Source organism: Alosa pseudoharengus, unplaced genomic scaffold (assembly GCF_046254945.1).
Source record: "Alosa pseudoharengus isolate Yale_2024_CS ecotype anadromous, Long Island Sound unplaced genomic scaffold, YU_APseudo_1.1 YU_APseudo_1.1_scf_10, whole genome shotgun sequence".
NCBI lineage: Eukaryota > Metazoa > Chordata > Actinopteri > Clupeiformes > Clupeidae > Alosa > Alosa pseudoharengus.
The window spans coordinates 40,953,072-40,978,542 of record NW_027468565.1 but is presented as its reverse complement, the minus strand read 5'-3'; the positions used below and the strand labels follow the sequence as shown (position 1 = coordinate 40,978,542).

The 25,471-nt window shown below is 42.2% G+C and overlaps 1 protein-coding gene across 2 annotated transcripts; it reads right to left on the bottom strand.

The window, feature by feature from the left end:
* Window positions 1–7,542: 7,542 nt before the first annotated feature.
* Window positions 7,543–24,185, bottom strand: parvg (parvin, gamma). Of its 2 annotated transcripts, none has more exons than XM_076272201.1 (13): window positions 24,122–24,185; window positions 23,712–23,761; window positions 18,228–18,364; window positions 16,868–16,970; window positions 16,477–16,617; window positions 14,610–14,725; window positions 14,132–14,190; window positions 13,974–14,026; window positions 13,751–13,812; window positions 13,567–13,635; window positions 13,057–13,158; window positions 12,578–12,650; window positions 7,543–8,548 (listed from the first exon to the last, which is right to left on the bottom strand). In XM_076272201.1, the coding sequence occupies exons 1-13, from the start codon at window positions 24,157–24,159 to the stop codon at window positions 8,475–8,477; spliced, it is 1,077 nt and encodes a 358-aa protein (XP_076128316.1). In that variant the 5' UTR covers window positions 24,160–24,185; the 3' UTR covers window positions 7,543–8,474. The 2 variants fall into 2 exon arrangements, with proteins under 2 accessions (XP_076128316.1, XP_076128322.1); XM_076272207.1 differs by having other exon boundaries at window positions 18,300–18,364; window positions 24,122–24,179.
* Window positions 24,186–25,471: the final 1,286 nt, after the last annotated feature.

The window sequence follows — 25,471 nt, the reverse complement described above, 5'->3', positions numbered from 1 at the left end:
GGCCACTGACCTCCTCCTCATGCCCCACCTCCCACCGATGGCCCCTGTTCGTGTCCACGAGAGATGGAGGTGGCCGGGCGCCCGCACCACTGACCCTGTATCTGTATTGTTTGCACTGCTGTATGGCCCAGTAGGGCCCAGAGTCAGTAGCTATGTAGCTGTATGGCCCAGTAGGGCCCAGAGTCAGTAGCTATGTAACTGTATATGGTTCCCTGTGGGTTCTTATTGGGTTCTTAATGGGTTCTTTGTGTTACTGTCAACTAGTCAGGGAACTGTATGAGAGGCAAATACTTAGGATGTGTGTGGATTTTTGTTTTGGTTTTGATCCACTGTTGATAACCTTTTGAGACATGTAGTCTTTCTTGGGTAGCCCACGTGTTTGAAAGCACTTTTTGTTACTGAAATATACTACCGGTCAAAAGTTTGGGGTCACTTAGTTTTTTTTTAATCAGGGCAGCAGTTTTCAGATTACATCATGTGTTTACAGAATTACATCATGTGTTTACAGAATTACAAAATAGTTCTCCAGTGTTTTCACAGTTAGCATTTTAAAATTATATCAGATTAGTAAACAGAATGTGCCTTTGGAACATTGGATGAATGGTTGCTGATAATGGGCAATAAAGATATTGCATTAAAGATCAGCCATTTCTTTCTACAACAGTCGAGAGCCCTTTTGCAATTATGTAAGCACACAATGTAATCTAAAAACTGCTGCCCTGAAAAAACAATACAGTTGATCTCGGCTCGTATTCGGCTCGTATTCTGTCTATAATGGAGTGGAATGGACATTTCTAAGTGACCTCAAACTTTTGACCTTTTGGTAGTGTAGGTCTGGTCTGCCATGCCACAGCTTCGAGGGGGAAAAAAGTCCTGAAACATATGGACAGTTCAGTTTTAGTTTTCATGAAAACACATAGACATCAAAAACACATTTTACTACTGAACATTTCTATCATTTATTATGAAGTGTCAAGAGGTTTGTAAGACATAACAGTATTCCATATCTAACTGCCACCATCAAGTAAGGACTTGAAGCACATTCATTCTCATCAGAAAAAGGTACTGCTGAGAATGTGTCTTGTTTTGTTTCAGAATTAGTCAGTTTGGCAAAACATGTTGGTAAACAACTGAGAGCACAACCAAGAAGTGTTTGTGACCTGTTGGTATGAAAATAAATGATTACATTATTCAGAACCATTTTGATTTGACATAGTCAATGATTGCACCACTGCCTCACCAATGTCTACTGTAGGTCTGTAGCCTCCACTTCTCACATGTCTAGGTCTGAATTCACCTCTAACATATTTGATACAGTACATCTCTCACGTTCCATCACCAGATCATAGGAGATTGTTTGCTGTTTGTTTTGAGCTGCTACAGCTTTATACGCTTGCTAATTATTGTAGTAAATCACTGGTGACTCAAAATACCTCAGAGTATTTACAAGGTCTATCTAATGTCCACAAATGTGTTTTTTCAGCGCCATAGAGAATAAAATATGATTTGGGCCAAAATATTAATATTATTCATAAGAATTATATAATATGTTTTTTTTTGTTCATAGAATGGTGGTTATTTGATTGTAGATGTTCGATGACGTGTTTCTTAGACCTTAATCATTCTCTTCATGAATAATAAACACTGACACATGATGTATTATTCAGGTGAAGAGGCAGCAGAATGAATTTAACGACACACCTCCAATACTATAAATCAAGTGGATAAGCATGATTTGTATCAGAAATGTGTCAGTCATGACACCAATTCCCATGCAATTCCATCTGCCTCGTAAGAGTGTGTGTGAGTGTTGTAGGCACAGATATAGCACTAGGATCATGGGTAATGCGGTGGCATTGTTGCGAGAGTGTTGCGAGAAGCCCATAGTGTCGAAAGAGAGCTCTCCGGTGTGACGGTGCATCGTGCGTCGTGCTGCATATGCTGCTGAAACAGGAGAGAGAACTGAACTGAGTGTTGTGTGTGAGAAGGGAATCTATAGATTAGATGAGATTAGATTCAACTTTATTGTCATTGTGCAGAGGACAAGTACAGAGACAACGAAATGCAGTTAGCGTCTAAGCAGAAGTCCACGTGGGGGCATGAAGAGCAGAGGAAACAGGAAACGGCAAAGAAATACAAATGAACATGATGAACATGACCTGACAAATGAACATGATGAACATGACATGACAAATGAACATGATGAACATGACATGACAAATGAACATGATGAACATGACATGACAAATGAACGTGACGGAACATGACATGACAAATGAACATGATGAACATGACATGACAAATGAACATGATGAACATGACCTGACAAATGAACATGATGAACATGACATGACAAATGAAGATGATGACATGACAAATGAAGATGATGACATGACAAATGAACATGACAAACATGACCTGACAAATGAACGTGACAAACATGACATGACAAATGAACGTGACTTTAAGTTGATGCTGAAGTGAATTGTGGTGTTTAACATCTGAAAGTCATACAGAATTACTGTGTGTGTGTGTCTCTGTGTTATTATGAAGTAGACTGTTGGTATGGTGATGACGTGTTTTTGTTGTTGTAATTATTTAGGAGGTGTTGTAATTTCCCTGTTTTCACTAGCAATCATTGAGTTTTGAAATTTGATTCTCTAATGAAAGCAGTGTCATTGTCACATTGTCTCTGTTAAGTCACACACCACAGGGCTTAAAAACACTGAATGTCAAGGACTCATAGTTGAACGCAAAGTAGATTAACCGCTTTGGCTGGCTAATTCACATGCACATAGTATATCGATCCATCCTCCCTTTGTGGGGAAGCAGACATATGGCTAATGTTGAAATGCAATGTGCAGGGACAGTGACATTGTTTACTGTACTGTAGCTCTAATACAATTATAACAAGGTCAATGTCTGCCCGCATTTCCAGTGTGCCTGTGAGGTGAGTGAGTGAGTGTGCTTTATCATGAGATTTTGAGAAAGGTGGAGTGTCAACTGTCAAGATGAACATGACAGAAAAGTTCTACGTGATTACACTATGTAGTGTAGTCATTTTTAACAACCTGTAATTTGTGATGGCAAAAGAATATTGCCTTATCATTGCCACTGTTATGTGAAACATGGTGTTTCAGCATTTTATTCACTCAGGCTTGCAGGTGTAATGATTTGTAATGATTAGAACTTTCCACTCAAAATTCTTCCGTAGCTGTGATTTTAGTGTCATGGTTCAAATGAACAAGCAATAACCTTCAGTACAGCATAAGAAGTTAGACCCACTTACTGTAGGTGGGATGTTCTTTTTTTTTAGCTCCAGTTATTCTGTCTCCTCCAAATGCAGCTGAGATGAGGCTCCCCCATCCTAGAAATAATTGGCCAGGAACAGGAGAGGTGCTAAATTGCCCTCCTCCTCCTCCTCCTCCCTTCCTCCTCCCTGACCGCCGACACAAATTGAAGATTTTTTTAGTGGCCGCAGTGCAAAGGGGAGTTAATTGGGACGTCTGCACAGAAGTGGAAATCGGACGCAGTGCTCTCGTGGGGTCGGCTGTGATGGACATCAGGGGAATGACTCCGTGAGCGCCCTCTCGATCACACTAAAGCATGTGTGATATTAGTGTGTTCCTGTTTACACGATGCAACACAACACACAAGTAGCTGTGGGCTATAGATGCCATGAAGTGATCACTAATAATGAGAGTGAATCTACGTATGAGTCGCTGAATGAGCTGCCATTGATTGAATGAGCCATTTGAGCTTTAAAAAAGCTTTTTAAAAACATTCATTCATAATCCGCTGTGAAAATGTGGTGGTGCTCTCACATTAAGAATCCATACAAAACGTATCTGCATCATACTTGTCTAAAATAGCACATTGAAGTCAGGCTTATTTAATGACTGAAAGCCAGAAGATATATGACTGTGCATTTTACTGATGTTAAAAAAGTATAAAGTTGTAGGAAAGGTCACAGTTTAACTAAAACATTTGTTATTGCCTTACTATGAGAAACTATCAGCTAGTCTGAAGTCATGGCTTTCAGATACACTAGTGACACAGTTGCACACAAAACATGAACATACAAACGGCAGCCACCACATAGAGCACATCACAGTATCAATGTGTCAGATTAGAGCTTCAAATTTAACTGTGTATTGTTAAAATGGAAAGAAATAAAAAGATGATGTTTTCCAGTCTGTTCACAGGCATGTGCAGTGATTTGTGTCACCTTGCTGATATTGGTATCTGAACTTCCCAGTGCAGCATTTTGAACAGCAACAGAGTGATGGTCCTCCATACGATACTCTGATACGATACGATACTCTGAGTGATGGTCCTCCATACGATACTCTGCTGCTGCTAGGTTGCATTCGGACTGCAGGTTGTCACTGGGCCCATTAGATAACCAAAACAATTCATCCCTCTGTTTCTCGGTGCTTGCAAGAAGAATACGATAACAGTCCTGTTGTGGTTACATCAGCTGAGCCACCATTCAACCGAAGCACAGATAATATGCAGTATGTGCCATAATAGCATCCCTATGCAAGCTGTGCCCCCTGCTTTTGTTACTGAAATGAGCCAATCTTGTGGGGTTTGTCCCCCATTGCTGTCATGTTTACTGCCCTTCTGCTCGTCAACAGGAGCACCTCTGACTCACCGGTCAGCACATTTAAAGCTGGGCTTGGGCACTGCTGGGTTCGACCATGTCCGTTCTAATCAGATGACCTCCAGCTGTTCTGCTGCGGCTTGCCGGTCCATTTGCAGCAGGTGGTGATGAGACCAAGGCCCTCCTATCATCCCTCACCAGCTTTGTCATTGATTTATTTGTGATAAATTGGGAATGAATGAAGTTTAATCACAGATTGTATATCTTCACTGCTCAGATTTCGTCATTTTATTTAGTTGGAAACTCTATGTAAGTGTATTTTTTTTTTAAATTGAGCAGTGTAATATAAGTGATATATCGAGGGACTATGAGCAGTGTCATAAGTCATATATCGAGGGATTATGCTGTTAATGTCTTCCTTCACTAGGTCCTAATTTAGGCTTGTCTTCAATGAACCCACCACTTTTGATGACAGGGCATGCTAAATATAAAGTCTAGCCTTCTTTTAAAGTGGCTTTCCCACCCAATCAAACTCGGATACTGAAAAACATAGCATTCTTCAGCACAGTGAAAGTCTTTTCACAAGCAGCAACTTTTGAAATGGGTCACAGATCTAGAAGTCCTGGGCTATGTGGCGGCGTCCCTTCATCAACAGCGGCAGATGAGACAGCCTGTTCTCTGTCTTGCCCTGCCTCAAAGGCAGACAGGTCGACAGAAGTTTTCCCTCAGATGTGTGTCTCGTAGGGGCCAGAGCACGGAGCAGCAGCGCTAGCAGCCCGACGCGTTCACACTCCGTGACTCCCATCGCTCAGCGGACAGCCGGAGTCACCGGGGCTGCGGTGCATCATTAAGGCGCGCGGCGCGCTCTCCGACAGGCCCTCTGACCAGACTGACCGTGTCAAGCCCGGGGTCCTGCTTCCAAATTAGAAACAGCTGCTAACAAGAGTCGTGTCAGAAGCCTGCAGGACACAGTGTTTTGTTTGGACACCCCCCATGACAACTTTGAACATTTTAATGACTTTTTGTTCTATGAGGGGTCTTCACATTCTCTTTTCATCTCTACGCATTCACTCCAAACACCGTTTACCTGCCTTGTCTGTTCCTCATTGTCCTTGTTGTCCATGTAGGCATGCTTTTGTGATGAGTGTTTTAGAGCTCCCTTTGATGCTTTTGACTCAGAGTCAACAAGAGCGAGAGAGAGAGAGAGAGAGAGAGAGAGGAGGAGGCATGAGGGATGGTGAAGATTTGCATACATGAAATACTCGAAATACTAATTACACACATTTGTCTTGACAGCAAAACCTAAACCCATTTTCTGCCTCCATTTATGAGGACAGCATATAAGAATAACCCATCCAGACAGCATATAAGAATAACCCATCCAGACAGCATATAAGAATAACCCATCCAGACTCTTTACAACGTCCCCATCATCACCTCCATCATCATCTAAATATACACCTCCGCATAAGCACCTCCGCATAAGCTCATGACTGACAAGAGATCCATTTCGGGGATGCATGTCAGTGAGTGTTGGTCCCCAAAAAAGCCAGACTTTTCCGTTAGTGTCCCCAGGAATTGAGATAAATTATCCTGCTATTTGCTATCCCATAATACCTTGACATGTTTTCCACTGGATTTAGTGTCATCATTTCCAAAATGGGACATTGAATTATGCCCACTTTCATTCCATTTAATCACCCGAAACATCACTCCAAGGTCATGCATTATTCCTTAACAAAGCCGCAATCAAGGAATCTCCAGTAGATTTGTATCACATTAATGAAGCCCCACATTAGCATAATGCTATTAGTAATTACTCTGAATCAGCTCTGCAGCGCTCTCAGGGATTCGGCTAATTGGCCTGCAAATGAATCCCTGCTCTGTATGGGAGCACCTCTCTCACTGGTTAGAGCAACGTCTGTCAAATCAACTCCAAGTCCTGGGGGCCGGCTGATGGTATGAGAATTCCTTGTGTCTGGTGGAGGTGTTGGTCATAGTGTTGATCAGAAGGTGAGTAACAAGGTGGCTCCTGTTGTCAGACACCCTGTTGTAAGGATATCAGAGTTCTCTTTAGCTGAATGTGGTTCTGTTAGGATACCTGAGTTCTCTTTAGCTGAATGTGGTTCTGTTGTAAGGATAGGCCCTACCGGAGTTCTCTTTAGCTGAATGTGGTTCCGTTAGGATACCGGAGTTCTCTTTAGCTGAATGTGGTTCTGTTGTAAGGATAGGCCCTACCGGAGTTCTCTTTAGCTGAATGTGGTTCCGTTAGGATACCGGAGTTCTCTTCAGCTGAATGTGGTTCTGTTGTAAGGATACCGGAGTTCTCTTTAGCTGAATGTGGTTCTGTTAGGATACCTGAGTTCTCTTCAGCTGAATGTGGTTCTGTTGTAAGGATACCGGAGTTCTCTTTAGTTGAATGTGGTTCTGTTGTAAGGATACCGGAGTTCTCTTTAGCTGAATGTGGTTCTGTTAAGGATACAGGAGTTCTCTCTAGCTGAATGTGGTTCTGTTGTAAGGAACCTGGATGCCTCACTGCCTTGGTACATTGGCTGGGGGTCAGACGGTCAGCCAACATCACAAACATCCTTGTCTGTCACTTCCACCACCTTCGCCTCACTTTCATAATGACTTTTGAAAGTGTCTACTTGAACTTTACTTTACTTCAGAGCCACACAGCCATTTTCTGACTCTAAGGCGACTACACCTGCCTGACCATTACAAAATAAGCAAGAGGTCCGGTTTCCTGAAGTGAACATGAATCTGCACTTTAAAGTGAAGCCCATCTTGTCTGAAACATGAGATGATGCATCTTTTCAAATGATACAACTTGTCTTTTATGTTCAAAAAGAAGGATTGATAATGTTGACAAATACAATACAGATTAAGCATTATGTTGTGCCATCCTAATAATTTAGTAATGATTAATATACACAGTCTTTATCATGTTTTAATACATTCTTTACTCACATTGATATGAAATGACTTACATATTGTGCGTTCAAATCAGCATAAATTAATAGACCATGAAGGCATTCACATCACCATAAATAGACCATGAAGGCATTCACATCACCATAAATAGACCATGAAGGCATTCACATCACCATAAATAGACCATGAAGGCATTCAAAAGAAGCCAAGGAGAAAAGTGGCCGTACACATTTCAAAGGGGAAGCCAAGATCCTAGAAACCTCCACAGCTTTCAGGACTGTTGGAAGGGAACTCCATCGTGCTGATCTGATGCAGTCAATAGTAACTGTGGAGATGGTAAAACGCTGAGGTCGAGCACATGGACTTCATCATGACCTTTACGCTTCAAGTCCCAGAAGGACAAAGGAGAGCATACTGCATATGGCACACATCTTACAGTCAGTCCCCTGAGGCCCTAGCAGTAGTTCAAAGGTAGCAAATGGAAGAATGAAAGGGGAGGATTCAGATGAGTTGAAATATGTGACAGTCAGTAACGTTGTTATCCAGGAAAGCGCACTTCTCTTGATGGCCACTGTGGCTAAGGCTGCTCACTGTCTTGTTAATGTCAGCGTGAGTGACCAATCTCCCCCTCTGACTCCCGCCCTCTCTGCTCCTCCACAGGCTGAGCATGTCAGGCACATGGCTCAGACTCATTATTCTATTCAAAAAATACTGTTGAGGCCATATCATGGATGTGCTGTCTGTGTGTCTCTGACCGTAATGATGGGGTGAGAGGGAGGTGTGGAAAATGGGTGTGGATGAAAAAGAAGAACATAATCTAAAGCAAATTCATTGTTTGGTGACACTGTTTTGACTTTGTATTATTGAACACTGTGAGTTATGAGCTAAGATCTCCTTGGTGGTTCCATCGGCTGACCCTCAGTCCCGTCCCAGGTCACTTGCTCTTGTGCTTCTTAAACAGCGCGTACAGGACCCTCAGCGTGGCCTTGACATCCTGGGCCACGATGTCTACCCAAATAGAAAGATAAACAACGTGTCACACAGTGGCAGCTGGTTCGCACAAGAATGAGAACAAAAAAAGACAAGAATGTTGCCAGAGCATCGCAGCTTGAAGCCTTATATATCCAGCCTCGGGTCTCAAATAAAATAGCTGTGTCTCTCTCTCTATCCCGATCACCATCAGTCTCCCACACTAACCCACTGGGGCTAATCGTCTTCATTCTTGCCCCTTAATCACACTCAAAATCCAACAGTTTGGAAAGAAATTCTCTCTTTGTCACAACCTTATTGAAAAGAAGATCAGGATGACAATGTCCGTCTTCGCTACACTAAGGGTTCGGAGCCCAATCCACCACTGAGAGACAGTCAAATCACTACTTAGTTATTAGTTGTCTTTAATGCTCTTGAAATCTTCAAAGGACAGCAGTGGTGTATGTGTGAGGGTGTGGTTTCTGTAACACGAATGCACAAATACAGAATGGCATGTCATGTACAATACAGGCAATCCTATCAACACTGCTTGGTTGAACAAACAGTTAAATGTGCAGCTTGAGACAATTATACCATCTGTCCACTAGGCTGCAGTTTACCATGGCTAGTGCTAGGCTAACACCAATGGCCATGAGGTTAGCACATGCGGTACACAAGCAACATCCATGATATAGTGGCTAACAATCCACAACACGGTTATATGTCCTAAACAGATATTAAGTCGTAATGAAACACATCTAAAGTTTAAAGTGCACTAGCATTTATACAAGCCATGTTAGCTTACCAGGGCTAATATCTGTAACTAGCATGATAACTAACAATTTAGCAAACTAGCACCTTTATTAGCGGCATGGCACATTATTAGCGACATGGCCTTGAATTCTAGCCTAGCCTAGAATTATTGTATTTTAATTAAAGTTGTCACCTCAGGGTAACATGACTTCTATTATAACAACTTACATTTCGATGGACGCACACTAACAGAGGAACTTATACACAATTTCTGAACACACTTCTCATCTCCAACCTAATGAGACATCTCAAGCATTTGGATTGAACTAACACATGGACTGAACCAATTTGCAGCGGGAGAGCAGAACAGTCCAAGTGAGAGGGGCCTTTTTTACACTTATACCAGAAGTGGGAGCTATGTCATTTTTAAACTGCCACAGCTAAGGAGAAGAGTCAAAGCATTTAATCAAAGACATAAAGGTCAGGAAAAGGTCATTTAGTTATGTGTTCATTTAATGAGTCTGCTTTTAGGATGTATCATCCCCCTCTGGCTAAACTGATTACTTTATCCCATGAAGTTGTCATCCACATGTCCTACAATGAGTATTTCAATGCATGAGGTTATTTGATAACTGAAGCAAGCGCTTAATGGGCTAATTCAGTTTATGGCTTGCTTGTGGATTAGTTTGCACAATTTTTGTTAAGTTCCTTGATTTAAGTTTCAACAGTCAACATTAACATTTAAAAATAAACACAGACATAAACACAAACCAAAATACATCATATAGGCAAACACACATAAGCATATATGAACACACATAAACATATAGATGCGAACACATACACACACAGACTTTCTCCCATATGAGATTAGGACCCCGTTTACACGAGCATGTGTATTTTTATAAACGAAGACATTTCCCTACGTTTGAGCCTTTCATTTAGACCCAAACGGAGAATTCGCCTCGTAAAACGGTTATCCAAAAAAACTCCGGCCAAAGTGTTTTTTTTTTAAAACTCAGTTTATGCGTTTGGTTCTAAACTGTGGTAAACAGAGTTTTGGGCAGCCAACGTCACAGTATGCGACAGAAGTACACCAAATGTGCGACCAATATTTACATTTACATGTTCTCACGTGCGACTTTTCAGGGTTCTGATTGGTTAATGTGAGTTTGAGTTTATCGTTAGACTGCCACTGTGGTTTGGCGTGCTCATGACAGCATGTATGTACACGGGTTCATGTAAACACATTTTAAAAATAAACGGTCTCGTGTAAATGCAGTTTTATTTGCAAACGTAGATGGCCAGATATTCGTTTAGGACAGGGGTGGGCAAACTTTTTGGCTCAAGGGCCACATTGGGTTTTGAAAATTGGCCGGCGGGCCGCACAGCAACCCCCCCCCCCCCCCCACGACACACGCATAAAAAAATAAATTTTTTATAGCCTATAATTTAGTATGAAAAGTATTTGCTTTAAAATATGAATTGCTTAAAAATATTGCTAATTTTATGCTGTTTAACAATGTATAAATTGTGCACTGTCGCTTTAAGACAGTCGCTTTAATTCACGTTTATTTCTCAATTATCTTCTGCCTGCTCCGCTATGGCTAGTGCTGTACCTACGGCTGGGCCCTCTCACAGTTTTTAAATGGTCAGTAGTGGGAACTACTGTTGCCTTCATGATTTCCTTTTAAAACGTTCTTATAAGAAGGAGATATCAATTATCAACAATCACAAGCCAGCTGGAACCTGCGGCTCTCTCTCCCTCTCGTGAGTGCAGACGCGTTCCCAATTAAATGGATTGCATAATGTTCACGTTAGATCTGCTGCAAAGGAGATAACTAAGAGTTAACTTAGTTTAACATGATGTTATCTCTATTTAACATGATGTTTTGACATTGACATTGTAAACGTTATCTAAGGAGAGTGAAAAGCAGTAAAGCTAACCAACGTCGTCTCTATCGCAGGAAAAAAATAGCGAGCAGCCTGATACTAAATGAAATGCTCGGTGGGCCGGATGAAAGTGCATGGCGGGCCGGATCCGGCCCGCGGGCCGCAGTTTGCCCACCCCTGGTTTAGGAAAATACCCTGCTTCGTGTAAACGTAGTCTAGGATTTAGATCTTTCCTTCCCTGCTGAAAAAAATTACCTTAACAGCTAAAGGTGGTTTGCTGGTTGACCAGCTTGTTGACCAGCTTGTTTGACCACCCTATAATGGTTGACCAGCTAGACCAGCAAATCTCTTGCAAAAACATACCTTCAGCTGGTTTACCCACCTAACGATGGTAATTCAGCTGGTTTTGCTTGTTGTACCACCTCAAGCTGGTCATTTTAGCTGGTGTTGCTGGTCTACACTGCTGGTTTAACTGGCCATGCCAGCTTATGTTGGTCAAACCAGCATGACCATCTTGCACCAACAATGTCAAGCTTGGCAGGCTGGTCACCAGCATGAACATCTTGCACCAGCTGTATCCCACACGACAGGCTGGTCAAACCAGCATGACCAGCTTCCTCAGATGGTCACGCCAGCATATCCAGCTGGTGGTCCAACCAGCTACACCAGCAAAGACCAGCAAGAACTGGAAGAAAACCAGCAAAGACCAGCTAAAACCAGCTACCAGCATAAGCTGGTTTCTAGCTGTTTTTTTCAGCAGGGTTAGCTTGACGTGATACCACAATATGTCAGAGGCAAGCCATTCAGACACACACTCAGACACATCCAACGCCCATTCATATTCATCATTTAGCCCAGAGCCCATCCACAGACTGACACCCTTCCTCCGGGGGCTTTGACTGACTGAAAAACTCCCAGTGAATGATTATGTCCTCTGGTGAGCAGGGCCATTACGAGCCACATGCTCTCCCATCCATGTCCCACGCGGATAACGCTGCCTGTCCCTTCATACATTTGTATTCAGAGAGTGATGGGGCTCAACACAACCGGTGGGCACAAATCAGCATTTGCTCATAAGTGTTGCGCCACTTCACAGCTTTGTAGCTGTCGGCTGGACAAACATGTTTACTGCTTAGCATAGCACTACCTGAGGGAAATGATATGCTGCTGCCCAACTCTTAGCATAACACTACCTGAGAGAAATGAAATGCTGCTGCCCAACTCTTAGCATAACACTACCTAAGAGAAATGATATGCTGCTGCCCAACTCAATGCCAATGCCGAAAAGAATTGTTACTACCTGCTAGCTGCAAGTTGTTACTCACGTGTTGCAAGCTTCATGAGCAGGAAGTGTCAACACATAGGCTAAATGCAGAAGTCTGCTCTAGAGACGTGAGAGACGTAAGAGTGTGTTAGTCTCACCTTGGGGATCAACATTGCCCACGTGGATGTCTCGGGCATGGAGTATTTCCAAGGCCAGAGTGACATTGTGTAGCTGCCAATCATAGACGTCACATGAAAAAAAGAAAACATATATGCTCATTAATGGAAGCACTTGAGAGTGTCATTAAAGTATTTATGATACAGTATTTAGATTTATGATACAGTATTTATATTCATCCGTCATTTCTAATGGAAGAAAGGTAGGATTGAGGACTAATGAGAAGACCATGCTCATAGAGCTTGACTTATGGCACGGAGCCAATTCTCCTTACAGAACTTGGAGGGTACAGGCACAGTTGCAGCACTGTCACACAACCTCACCATGTCAGGGTCAGATGATGGACAGGTCAGCACTGTCACACAACCTCACCATGTCAGAGTCAGATGATGGACAGGTTAGCACTGTCACACAACCTCACCATGTCAGGGTCAGATGCAGCACTGTCACACAACCTCACCATGTCAGGGTCAGATGATGGGCTGAGGCTGAAGTCATAAAGGGGGATGAAAAAGCCCTCGAGTTGTCCAATCAACAGGAGCAGCATGACGCCATCTGCAAACTGAGCAAACCAGCATGACTATGACAACATGTAGTCTTCTGCCATGTAATGCCAATTATCAGAGCATGTATTTGTGTGGTTGTGTGTATTTGTGTCTTTGTATGTGTGTGTGTATTTGTTTGTTTGTGTGTATTTGTTTTTTTGTGTGTATTTGTGTGTTTGTATGTATTGAAGAGTGTGTGTGTGCGCATGTGTATGTGTGTGTGTGGCATGTGTCTGTGTCTGTGTGTGTGTGTGCGACTGTGCGCACATGCGTGCATGTGTGTGTGTTTGCGTCTGTACGTAGCCTACTGTGTACTGTGTCTGTGTGTGTGTGCGCACACGCGTGCATGTGTGTGTGTTTGCGTCTGTACGTACTGTGTACTGTGTCTGTGTGTGTGTGTTGGGGGGGGGGGGGTCCCTTCATACCTGCTTCTCCATCTCCAGCACTTGCAGACCCAGGGATGACATATTCTTGTTAACAAAATGAAGGATGGCCTTTTGGGGGAGAGAGAAACATAGATAATTAACCAGCATACAATGTGTTCCTAAAGGATGTTCAAATGTATTACAAGGTAGAATTGCTAAAAATATAACTGAAATTCATTAGCACCTGTTTGAATGCAGAGATCTTTTGTGGTTCAAGGAGCATGAGCTGATCAATATGGTCTTGCTCTACAGACAAAAGCAGAGAGAGAGAGAGAGAGAAAAGGGGAGAGATCTTATCCCAGCAGTATTAACACTCGCGGTATCCCAACGGTATAACCGCTAAACTCACATCCCCTTATACAAGGCACAAAGAGAAGCCCAGTCTTCAAATTATTTTTTTTACTCACTTTCAGAATGGTTTCCTCCCCCTGACACTTTGTCAGAGTCTTTATCTAAATCACTGTGAAGATGACAGGAAGGCGATAAAAGGTTTAGTTCCTTTAATACTGGGGCCAATGGAAGGGACACCAAGCCAAATTGAAATGTTGAAATTGAAATGGCCTACCTCCGACCCTCTGTGATGTGTTCAATGTGTTTAACTGATTTGATTCCACTTCTGTTGACCTGGGAGCGGGAAGAATATGTTTGTATGGTAATTATGTATGAATACAGGTCTTACACGAGGAATAGAACCTCTGATGTGCGTTACGAGTCTCGGAGAGTCTTTATCCAGTTGCTCTATTGGTAACAGAATGCACAGGATATGAGCAGCAGTCTGCAGGACTAAAGAAAAGGGAATAGGCTCTTCACACGTTGTTATAATCTAAATATAAATAAAGATATGAGCAGCTGTCTGCAGTACTAAAGAAAAGGGAATAGGCTCTTCAGACATTGTTATAATCTAAATATAAAACATAGCCCTGCATGTAGGCATAGTGACACCCTGTAAATGTAAAGAAATATTCATTCATGGTTTATTCATGGGAGATAGTGAGCGCGCTCTGTTGTGGAAGTGCTCACAGTTTGGGGTTTGCTGAACATACCTCAAAGCGGACGACTTCCACGCTGACGTTTGGGGGCAGCGGCAGGTCTGGCTGGAAGCACTTCACCATGGTAACCAGCAGATGAAGAGTGGCCAGCAGGTCCTTGCTGTGGATGACTGGGGGAGAGGGCATGGGGGCAGTGCTGTTAGCACCAGTAACGCTTCGCCAAAGACAAAGACGTGTGACAAACACCAACATAATCCAAAATAAATGGAGAAAACATGGAAAAGAAAACATCATCATTATCAATGAATGTCTTCTTATGTGGTATGAATGATACCGCAGTTTTTGAAAAAACATTAAGTCTCAATCTTTTAGTGTTGTCACGATACCAAAATTATGACTTCGATACGATACCTGCCATAAATATCACGATGCTCGATACTAAAACGATACTACGGCAAAATCCTAAGATATTTGGAGGACTCATACCTCCTCCAAGTGTATAGAGTCATTTGTGTTGAATTCGGTGCACTTTTGTAGTGTGCAGGTCAATTCTGGGTTCTAAACTTCCTACATAATTATTATTTATTTACAGTCAGTAAAATAGTAGGCCTACTTTGTGTGATTAAGTCCTTTATTGTTTGTTATAGTTCATTTACATTGTGTTGTGTTTTGGCAATAAAGTAGCTTTAAATAGCCAAACTAGGCTAGATCAAGGTCAGTGTTCAATTACTGCATGCAAATCACTGAATGCTATGCAGAGAGGCCTAATCTTTAGGCCATCTGATGTACAGTATAGGCTACCCTAGGCCTTCCCGTGTTCATGGGATTTCTTTGACAGTTGCAAAGGGGAAAATGTGAGGATAGTCTTCTTTGAGCCCAGTGTACAAGTACGACGTTCCAACCACTCAGGTCTTCGTCAGATAGGCCTACACCATTACCTGTTGCAATATATCTGTGTGCATTCCTACATTACGTCTATTTCTTTGATAACGTGATTTGCTATCACGTACTGTAACAATAAGCCGCTATTATTATTAGGACTCAACACGCTTTGGTGGTATGCTGTGGGCTTTAATTAGCGGTCTACATGCCATGACAAATAATACCAGTAGTACTGACCGAACATGATAGATCGTTTACAAGTTATGGTAATGTTATTCTGGCGTGAACATTGCGCTTTCATCACGTTAGCACCCTATGATTACAGCTCGTTATGTCTCGTCAAAATGATTACAGCTCGTTAGCCTATGTCTCGTCAAAATTCATTGATGAAGGAAGGTTCGCTTTATCCCAGAGAACCATACTCGTTTCACTTAGGCTAGACTAAAACATAAGAGAAGAACTTGGCACTAACCATGTAGTCGTGTTTTCTATAGCATATTCGTTAACCTGTCGTTCTTTGAACTCGTTAAAAATGTTGGGATATGTCTGCGAGGTGTTTAGCCAAGTTCCATGCGTAGCCTACTGCTTTTAAATGACTTTGAAACATATTTCTCTGTGTACCTGATGACTTGCCTTCACTATTCGCGATGTATCCGAAATAGTTGCAAATTTCACTGCACCTTTTGTTTTATCCACAAGGCCTAGAACTGTCGGCAAAGAACTATGTTGACGTTGGCTGCGCACTCACTCACTCAGAGCTGCCTGCTTGACACGCCCACTTGCCTAGATGCGTGCAAGGAGCAGTGAGAGCAGCAGTTCACGCAGACACAGAACGTTATTATTTTAATAAAGTATCGATTCTAAAAATGTCTGAAATCGTATCGTTTTTTGCGTGAAGGCATCGTGATACCTTTTTAGTATCGATACACCGTGCAACACTACAATCTTTGCAAAGAGCATCCTAATCCAATTCACAACTAATATGTAATTGTGATGTATTGTGGATACTGTTTTATGGCTGCTTGTCAACTTGACTCACGAGCAATGCTCCATTTTGCAGTCTCATCAGTGACCCCCAGCTTGGTGTTGAGGGCCTCCATGATGACCCCCAGCTTCCGCACCTGGGCCTCTGACGTGACGGCAATCTCCTCCACGGGCACGTGCTCGTCCGCTAGCCTGCCTGAGATACGCACGCATAGTCATTATCAGAGGCTGTGCACAGAGACACGCACAAAACCATTCAGACACATAACACGACCACACACACACACACACACACACACAGCCCATATAAACAGAACAGGACAGGTACATACATATATTAACACACAGACACATAACACGAGCACACACACACACACAGCCCATATAAACAGAACAGGACAGGTACATACATACATATATAAACACAGATGGAGCCACAGGTTCACCTAAGAGATGATGCAACACCAGCCCATCATAGAGGTCCTCCTCTATGTTCAGCACTACGATGTGTTCTGGCTTCAGAGTGGCATTAATCCAGTCCACCAGGACCTGCAGCAACACACACACACATGTACCATACACACACACACACACATGTACCACACACACACACACACGGCTCTGTGATCAACAGCAAGCACACACTGCTGCTGCTAATAATCTTCCAAACCTGCTGTCTGACCTTTACACTTATACCTGAAGTACTTTTCTCTGATTTAAATATGCTATAGTATCGCACAAAGCTGAGCAACCAGGTAGTCATGTCTGTCTGAAGGAAATATCAAAGTGATTATGCTGCAAAGCATGATGGGATGCAGAATATAAGCAACTGTAATCTTATGGGAACCTGACTAAGGATGGAAAAGTCTTTTATAAATTAATCAGATATGATAGGCTAAGTAATATGAAAGAGTGTCTTCTAACAGCTGTCTCTATAAAGGAACATTGTCCACAGCTTATGAGGTAACCGCAGTAGCAATTCATTTGGTTTAATGTGGCACTTATCATCAGCATTTAGTGACAGCCCATGTAGACCATTTGTATTACCTCTCTAGTCCTGCAGTGACAGGACAGGTGGAGATAAAGCTGCTCACCGTTATGCAAACTTACTTCTTTATTGTTATGCAAACTTACTTCTTTATTGTTATGCAAACTTACTTCTTTATTGTTATGCAAACTTACTTCTTTATTGTTACGCAAACTTACTTCTTTATTGTTATGCAAACTTACTTCTTTACCGTTATGCAAACTTACTTCTTTATTGTTATGCAAACTTACTTCTTTATTGGTGAGAGGTAAAATCACCGTTGGGACTGTTATGCAAACTTACTTCTTTATTGGTGAGAGGTAAAATCACCGTTGGGACTGTTATGCAAACTTACTTCTTTATTGTTATGCAAACTTACTTCTTTATTGGTGAGAGGTAAAATCACCGTTGGGACTGTTATGCAAACTTACTTCTTTATTGTTATGCAAACTTACTTCTTTATTGTTATGCAAACTTACTTCTTTATTGTTATGCAAACTTACTTCTTTATTGGTGAGAGGTAAAATCACCGTTGGGACTGTTATGCAAACTTACTTCTTTATTGTTATGCAAACTTACTTCTTTATTGGTGAGAGGTAAAATCACCGTTGGGACTGTTATGCAAACTTACTTCTTTATTGTTATGCAAACTTACTTCTTTATTGTTATGCAAACTTACTTCTTTATTGTTATGCAAACTTACTTCTTTATTGGTGAGAGGTAAAATCACCGTTGGGACTGTTATGCAAACTTACTTCTTTATTGTTATGCAAACTTACTTCTTTATTGGTGAGAGGGAAAATCACCGTTGGGACTGTGGGAATTTTAGGCACTGAAGAAATTGGCCTCACCTCTTGCAGAATCTTCAGTTTGGGGTCATTCAGGCACGTTGGCTGAATCATCTGTCTCTTTTCTCCTGCATTCAGAGATCATAAAGATCACACAAAATGTATATTCTGAGCTTGAAGCTTGAAGCCTTGTTGTTGTTAGAGGTGAAAGCATATTTTAAAGATTATTTTGCCTGGTTGGAAAACTAATTTGACCCGTAGTCACTACATCTGGAGATATAATCAGGTTCAAAATCACAAGCGTGTGATTAGGAATAGCAGCAGTACAGGACGGTGGGGCAAAACAATAGCAGCAGTACAGGAGGGTGGGGCAGTACAGGAGGGTGGGGCAAAACATGGGCCTGGAGACTCCTGGTGGATGTCAGATGGTAACTGCAAGTTCCAAAGCGTATTGTTGTGAGTGTGACTACGTTGAGACCAGACATGGTGTTGTTTTTGTGTGTGAGCGCATCGGCTTCTTCTTTGAGCAAAACGATTTCCTTTGAAGGTGTGATGAAGGAAGCCAAGACGGAAGACGTTAAAGTACAAAACTGGCAGCAGAAGCAAGAAAACAAGAAAATACACACACCAGACCATGTGAAGAGGGCAAATACACACACCAGACCAGTGAAGAGGGCAAATACACACACCAGACCAGTGAAGAGGGGTGCTAGAGGCTTTGTATTAAACACACACAAGACCAGTGAAGATGGGTGCTAGATGCTTTGTAGCAAAGTCACAACCCTTCTGTTAGATTTTGGCTTTAAAGGACGATCACTGAAAAGAGCTGTGAAGGAGTTGACTGAGGCAAGACAAGAATAGTTATGGCTGAGGTGCTCACAGACAGCAAGCCCATAGTTATGACTGAGGCACTCACAGACTACTGAACACAAGCCCATAGTTATGACTAAGGCACTCACAGACTACTGAACACAAGCCCATAGTTATGACTGAGGCACTCACAGACTATGGAACACAAGCCCATAGTTATGACTGAGGCACTCACAGACTACTGAACACAAGCCCATTATGACTGAGGCACTCACAGACTACTGAACACAAGCCCATAGTTATGACTGAGGCACTCACAGACTACTGAACACAAGCCCATTATGGCTGAGGCACTCACAGACTACTGAACACAAGCCCATAGTTATGACTGAGGCACTCACAGACTACTGAACACAAGCCCATAGTTATGACTGAGGCACTCACAGACTACTGAACACAAGCCCATAGTTATGACTGAGGCACTCACAGACTACTGAACACAAGCCCATTATGACTGAGGCACTCACAGACTACTGAACACAAGCCCATAGTTATGACTGAGGCACTCACAGACTACTGAACACAAGCCCATAGTTATGACTGAGGCACTCACAGACTACTGAACACAAGCCCATAGTTATGACTGAGGCACTCACAGACTACTGAACACAAGCCCATTATGACTGAGGCACTCACAGACTACTGAACACAAGCCCATAGTTATGACTGAGGCACTCACAGACTACTGAACACAAGCCCATTATGACTGAGGCACTCACAGACTACTGAACACAAGCCCATAGTTATGACTGAGGCACTCACAGACTACTGAACACAAGCCCATTATGACTGAGGCACTCACAGACTACTGAACACAAGCCCATTATGGCTGAGGCACTCACAGACTACTGAACACAAGCCCATAGTTATGACTGAGGCACTCACAGACTACTGAACACAAGCCCATAGTTATGACTGAGGCACTCACAGACTACTGAACACAAGCCCATTATGACTGAGGCACTCACAGACTACTGAACACAAGCCCATAGTTATGACTGAGGCACTCACAGACTACTGAACACAAGCCCATAGTTATGACTGAGGCACTCACAGACTACTGAACACAAGCCCATTATGGCTGAGGCACTCACAGACTACTGAACACAAGCCCATTATGGCTGAGGCCAGTGGTGGAGGAAGTACTGAAACTCAGTACTTTAAGTAAAAGTACAAATAAGCAGAGAAATATTTACTTTAGTAAAAGTAAAAGTACCACAATGCCAACCCTACTTAAGTAAAAGTAAAAAGTACCTGATTTTAAATGTACTTTAAGTATTAAAAGTAAAAGTACTTGCATAATGATTTATTATCTTAATATCTATAGGCCTATAAAAAAAATCAGTAGCCTATGAGGTGTGGCAATTTAATAAAGCTAGTTTTAGGTTATACTAGGCTAGATAGTTTTAAGCTGATGTAATTGTGCTTACCATCCGTGGCCCAGTTTACATTCTGACTTACAATTCTGGAGACTAATTCTGGTTATCTAGTGTGATCTGCTAAGTTAAGCAGTGTTACTTCAAAATCGTAATGTACTATGCATTACTGTCATTTCAAAGTAATTTGTTACATTATAATATTACTGTCTCTGAATTGTAAGGCATTACACTACTATTGCATTACTTTTAAGTTACTTTCACCAAAATATCTAGAAATATGGATTTGCCATTCTAAATGCAGTTTATTACGCTCAATGCAGCTTGCTCTTCCAATGGAGGGAGATGTGGTATAGCATAATGACTGAGCTAGGCTTAAGGCAACAGTAGAATGCAATAGGCGCAGTGCTCATAATGCAATACAAGGAATAATCATAGTCAGAATTTTGTTAAAAACCGACAAAAGGTCAAAGTCTGGTAAATTGTGATAGAAATACTGTAACTCTAAGGCCTAGGCCTACTCATTAAAATCAATAGAGAGCCTACTATATTGTAAATCAAAGCTTAAAGGAACCGTATGTAAGATTGTGGCCAAAACGGGTACTACAATCACTTTCAAATTACTGAAGAGCGGTGTATCCTCTTACCCTCCCCTCTGACTGGCAGAGTTGGCAACTGGATGACGAAACACTACTGACTTTGTGATTAGTAGAGAGGTGGAGGGTGGCGCATTAGGCCAAAACACAACATGACAACATCAACATCAGTTGAGGGCTGCAACTTCACTTTTTAAATGACAATATCCTGGCCAGACTACTGTTGTCAGTGATATAAGTATTTGAAATGAACATGATTTCTTAATGTCTAGTGACATATCAGGGCAATTTTATGATTAATTGAAATACATTTTTTACATACGGTTCCTTTAATAAAGACATGTCAAGATGGTGGCCTGCTGGCCATTTCGGTGCCCTAAGTGAGTGGCTTTGAGTGAGTGACATTTAAATGATAACTCAAACACCTAAAGTAAAATAAAAGGCCTATTATTTACAGACCATTACTGTGTATTTTTAAACATTAATTTCTGAAGAAATGCTGTTTTACTTATAAATGGTGCACTGTCACTTTGAGAGATCTTTCGGTTTCGCACACAAAGTGCACTAACTATTATGTTCTTCATAGCCTTGTCTCTGACAAGCTGAAAATAATGAGCGTAGGCTTATGTCCATCCAGCAAATAGAGTCCGCCTGCAAGTCTGCTGCAGCCACAGTCATATTCAACCAGTATCAGGAGATAACGTTCTACTATTTTGCGCGGATTTTTTCTCCTCTGTTGTTCTCGCGTGGTGTTTGCGAATATGTATCAAAACAAAACAAGCGCTTAATTTTGGGTTAAACTGCATTGTAACGCGCGTTACTGAAGTTTGTACCGAGTAAATATTACCCAATTTTTTTTTGTAATGCCTTACATTACCGCGTTACCGCAAACAGCAATATATCACAGTAATTACATTACTTTTGTAACGCATTACTCCCAACACTGGAGTTAAGTATCATTCAGCAAAACACGAGGGCCTGGAATTTATCGGGATAGACAAGGGAAACGTCCGGTGGATCATAATGCCAATTCTGCTGGTCCAGATTGAACAGAAAAGTTGTTGAGAAAGGTGTCTTTATGATAAGGTTCAGTTTCACTTGCGCAGACGCTCATAAACATTGAATGAGCGCTCACTTTACTACCCCCCAAATGTAGGCTATGCCTCTTTATTTGATCACACAATTAAGAAATATTTTAATTTCGGACAGCGGTTCTATAGTCTACCATTCATTTGTGCCGCAATGATCAGACGTGTGACAGGCGCATGGGCATAGCCTGTAACTTCGCTGCTCCGCGGACTCGCAATCTCATCGGAGAGGAGGCCCTAACGCTGCAGATAACAGACAGAGAAAGGCAAGCATATGCTCAGGGCACAGAACACAGTTGCATGTTCAGTATAGCCATGGGTCTGGTGAATATAGCCTACCGAATGCAGATGGCTACAAGCTCACGCTTTGCCTGGTCTAGAATAGTTTCAAAGATTTAGAAGTGGGGCACGTAGCGCTTTATCTTTGGTAGCAACCCAGCCCCCTGGTGAAACTAAAGCGTTTGTAAAAGAGAAAAATGTAATGTAATGTAAAAAGGAACGATGTAATGTAATGTAAAAAGGAACGATGGTGTAGAAATGTAGCGGAGTAAAAGTACAGATAAATGCTGCAAAATGTAACGAAGTAAAAGTCAAAAGTATGCACTATAGATTCTACTTAAAGTACAAATACGTGGAAAATGTACTTAAGTACACTACCGAAGTATTTGTACTTCGTTACATTCCACACTGGCTGAGGCACTCACAGACTACTGAAGACAAGCCCATAGTTATGGCTGAGGCACTCACAGACTACTGAAGACAAGAATAGTTATGGCTGAGGCACTCACAGACTACTGAACACAAGCCCATAGTTATGGCTGAGGCACTCACAGACTACTGGGGCTCATGCTTTGACCTGAATTGACTCAGATATCGGAATGCCCCCTATTACCACCAGTCCCATGTTTCCATCGTCTTACAAAGTGTACTGTATGTGTCACTTACTATTCATTTCTATACAAACCAAGACGGCGGATTCCTAAAGAAATGCAAGGACCCGCACCATAAGTGTATCTAAATTAGCTATGTACCAACAATTACATTTTATCGTGACTCGAAGAGCTGTAAACAGTCTTGTAAGGCTGCGTGTACAAATCTGCTTGGAGCTCCAGTGGAATTTTGAATTGCGACGAGAATTCTCAGGCTAACCATTGATGTGCCGTGAGAAAGGTTGGGAATAGACAACCCACCAGGCCAGCACTAACCTCTGAGCGTGGTAAACAAAATCGGATATTTCAGGCAGTGAAAGCCCCGGTAAGTACCAAACCAGATTTTGTTCAAATCTACACCCCTATGGCTACTGAAAAAATGTAAGGTTCATTTATCAAATGCTATTTTGAAGTATTAAGAAAACATCGTTGTTTTAGAATTTTCGAACGAAATGGGTGATAATTGGAGGTGTTACAATATATGTGATATCCTGTCGCTGTCTCAGTGGCTAGATATACACTTGATCACAAAGTACACAAATAGACAGAAGTAATTCTGAGGTGGAGGATGACTCGCTGTCCAGTGAAGGAGCCGGTCAGCCGTACACACACTCACCCTGAGGAGGCTCATCAGCACACTGCTCAATGGCTCCTTCCATTCCTCTCCTGCAGACAGAGACAAGAGTCTGATATCACACCTCATCTGAAATAAACATCCTTTATCATGCCACTCTGACCTACATCCTGGACAAGAGGCCTACATATGGGTCAAATGTTCCTTTATCATGCCACTCTGACCTACATCCTGGACAAGAGGCCTACATATGGGTCAAATGTTTCTTTACGCATAAATGTCTGGATATTGAAATACATTCTTGTTTTCCAAAGCTCTTTTCATCGCAGTACTTGTGGTTTTAATGCAACAACAGGGGTTACATGTCAGTGTTGGTTGCCTCACTGTGATGTCAAAATCCCTTTTCCCCCCAAACTGCCTTATTCAAACCGTTTGTCTTTTTTTTGGCTTACATGACATCTGTGTTGCCAGTCCGTGTTCGTGTTTGCATGTTGACAGAAATGTCAAGTGCCTTCTCTTCGTCTCAGTCCTATTTGCTGCAACTGTCTGAACAAATATGCAAATATTCACCTGCAGTGAAGCAGCACCACGCAGACGTCCCTCAGTGTGTCCTCAGAATTGAACTCAAAACGAAATGTTTGTCCAGAAGAGAGTGGACAGTCCTGACAGCAGAAGAACTCTGGATTGTGTTGCAGAGCTGCATCAGCGGAAACACAGAGACGATGCGATGTGGGCCACCAGCGTCTGTCTGAGCATGTGCGGGCCACCAGCGTCTGTCTCTGAGCATGTGATGATTTGACATGAAGGGAAGCTGTGGTTGTGAGGAGGTACACACTTCCTCTTTCTTTTTAGTCACTCGCCATATTTAGCTTGCTGGGATTCACCATGTAGACCATGTTGAAATGTAAGTCCCCATGACTGGCTATTCAGCACAGCAGGCCTTTGCAGGACCAGACAAGTGGCACATTTTCACAATGCTGATGAATAGACACATTGGGGCTGAAAAGGGAGAATTCAAGTGATGCGTTCCAACAGCACTAGTGTGACAGAAAGGCACACACACACACACACACAGTCACACACACACACACACACCATAGACACACACAGTCACACACACACACCAGTGGCTTTGAGTGTGGTTTGGTTGCTTCAGTGTTTCCTGTTGTTCATACAGTATAGGTTGACTCTTCAAGGAGATCTGGCATGTTAAAGGGTATCTGGCATGTTAAAGGGGATCTGGCATGTTAAAGGGGATCTGGCCTGGCATGTTAAAGAGGATCTGGCATATTAAAGGGGATCTGGCATGTTAAAGAGGATCTGGCATATTAAAGGGGATCTGGCATGTTAAAGGGGATCTGGCATGTTAAAGGGGATCTGGCATGTTAAAGAGGATCTGGCATGTTAAGGGGATCTGGCATGTTAAGGGGATCTGGCATGTTAAGGGGATCTGGCATGTTAAAGAGGATCTGGCATGTTAAAGAGGATCTGGCATATTAAAGGGGATCTGGCATGTTAAAGGGGATCTGGCATATTAAAGGGGATCTGGCATGTTAAGGGGATCTGGCATGTTAAAGAGGATCTGGCATGTTAAAGGGGATCTGGTATGTTAAATAGTGATAAAGAGGACAATTCACTCATTATCTGACACTGTACATACACTGTACATATATTCATTTGAACCCCCTAGCATCTACGTTTAACCCTTTAAATCCCATTGTGGCTGGCCAAACCTCTCCTCTCGCTCTGCCTGTACTGTAGACAGGCGAGACATTGCAGCGCATTCACCCCCTCATTTCCTC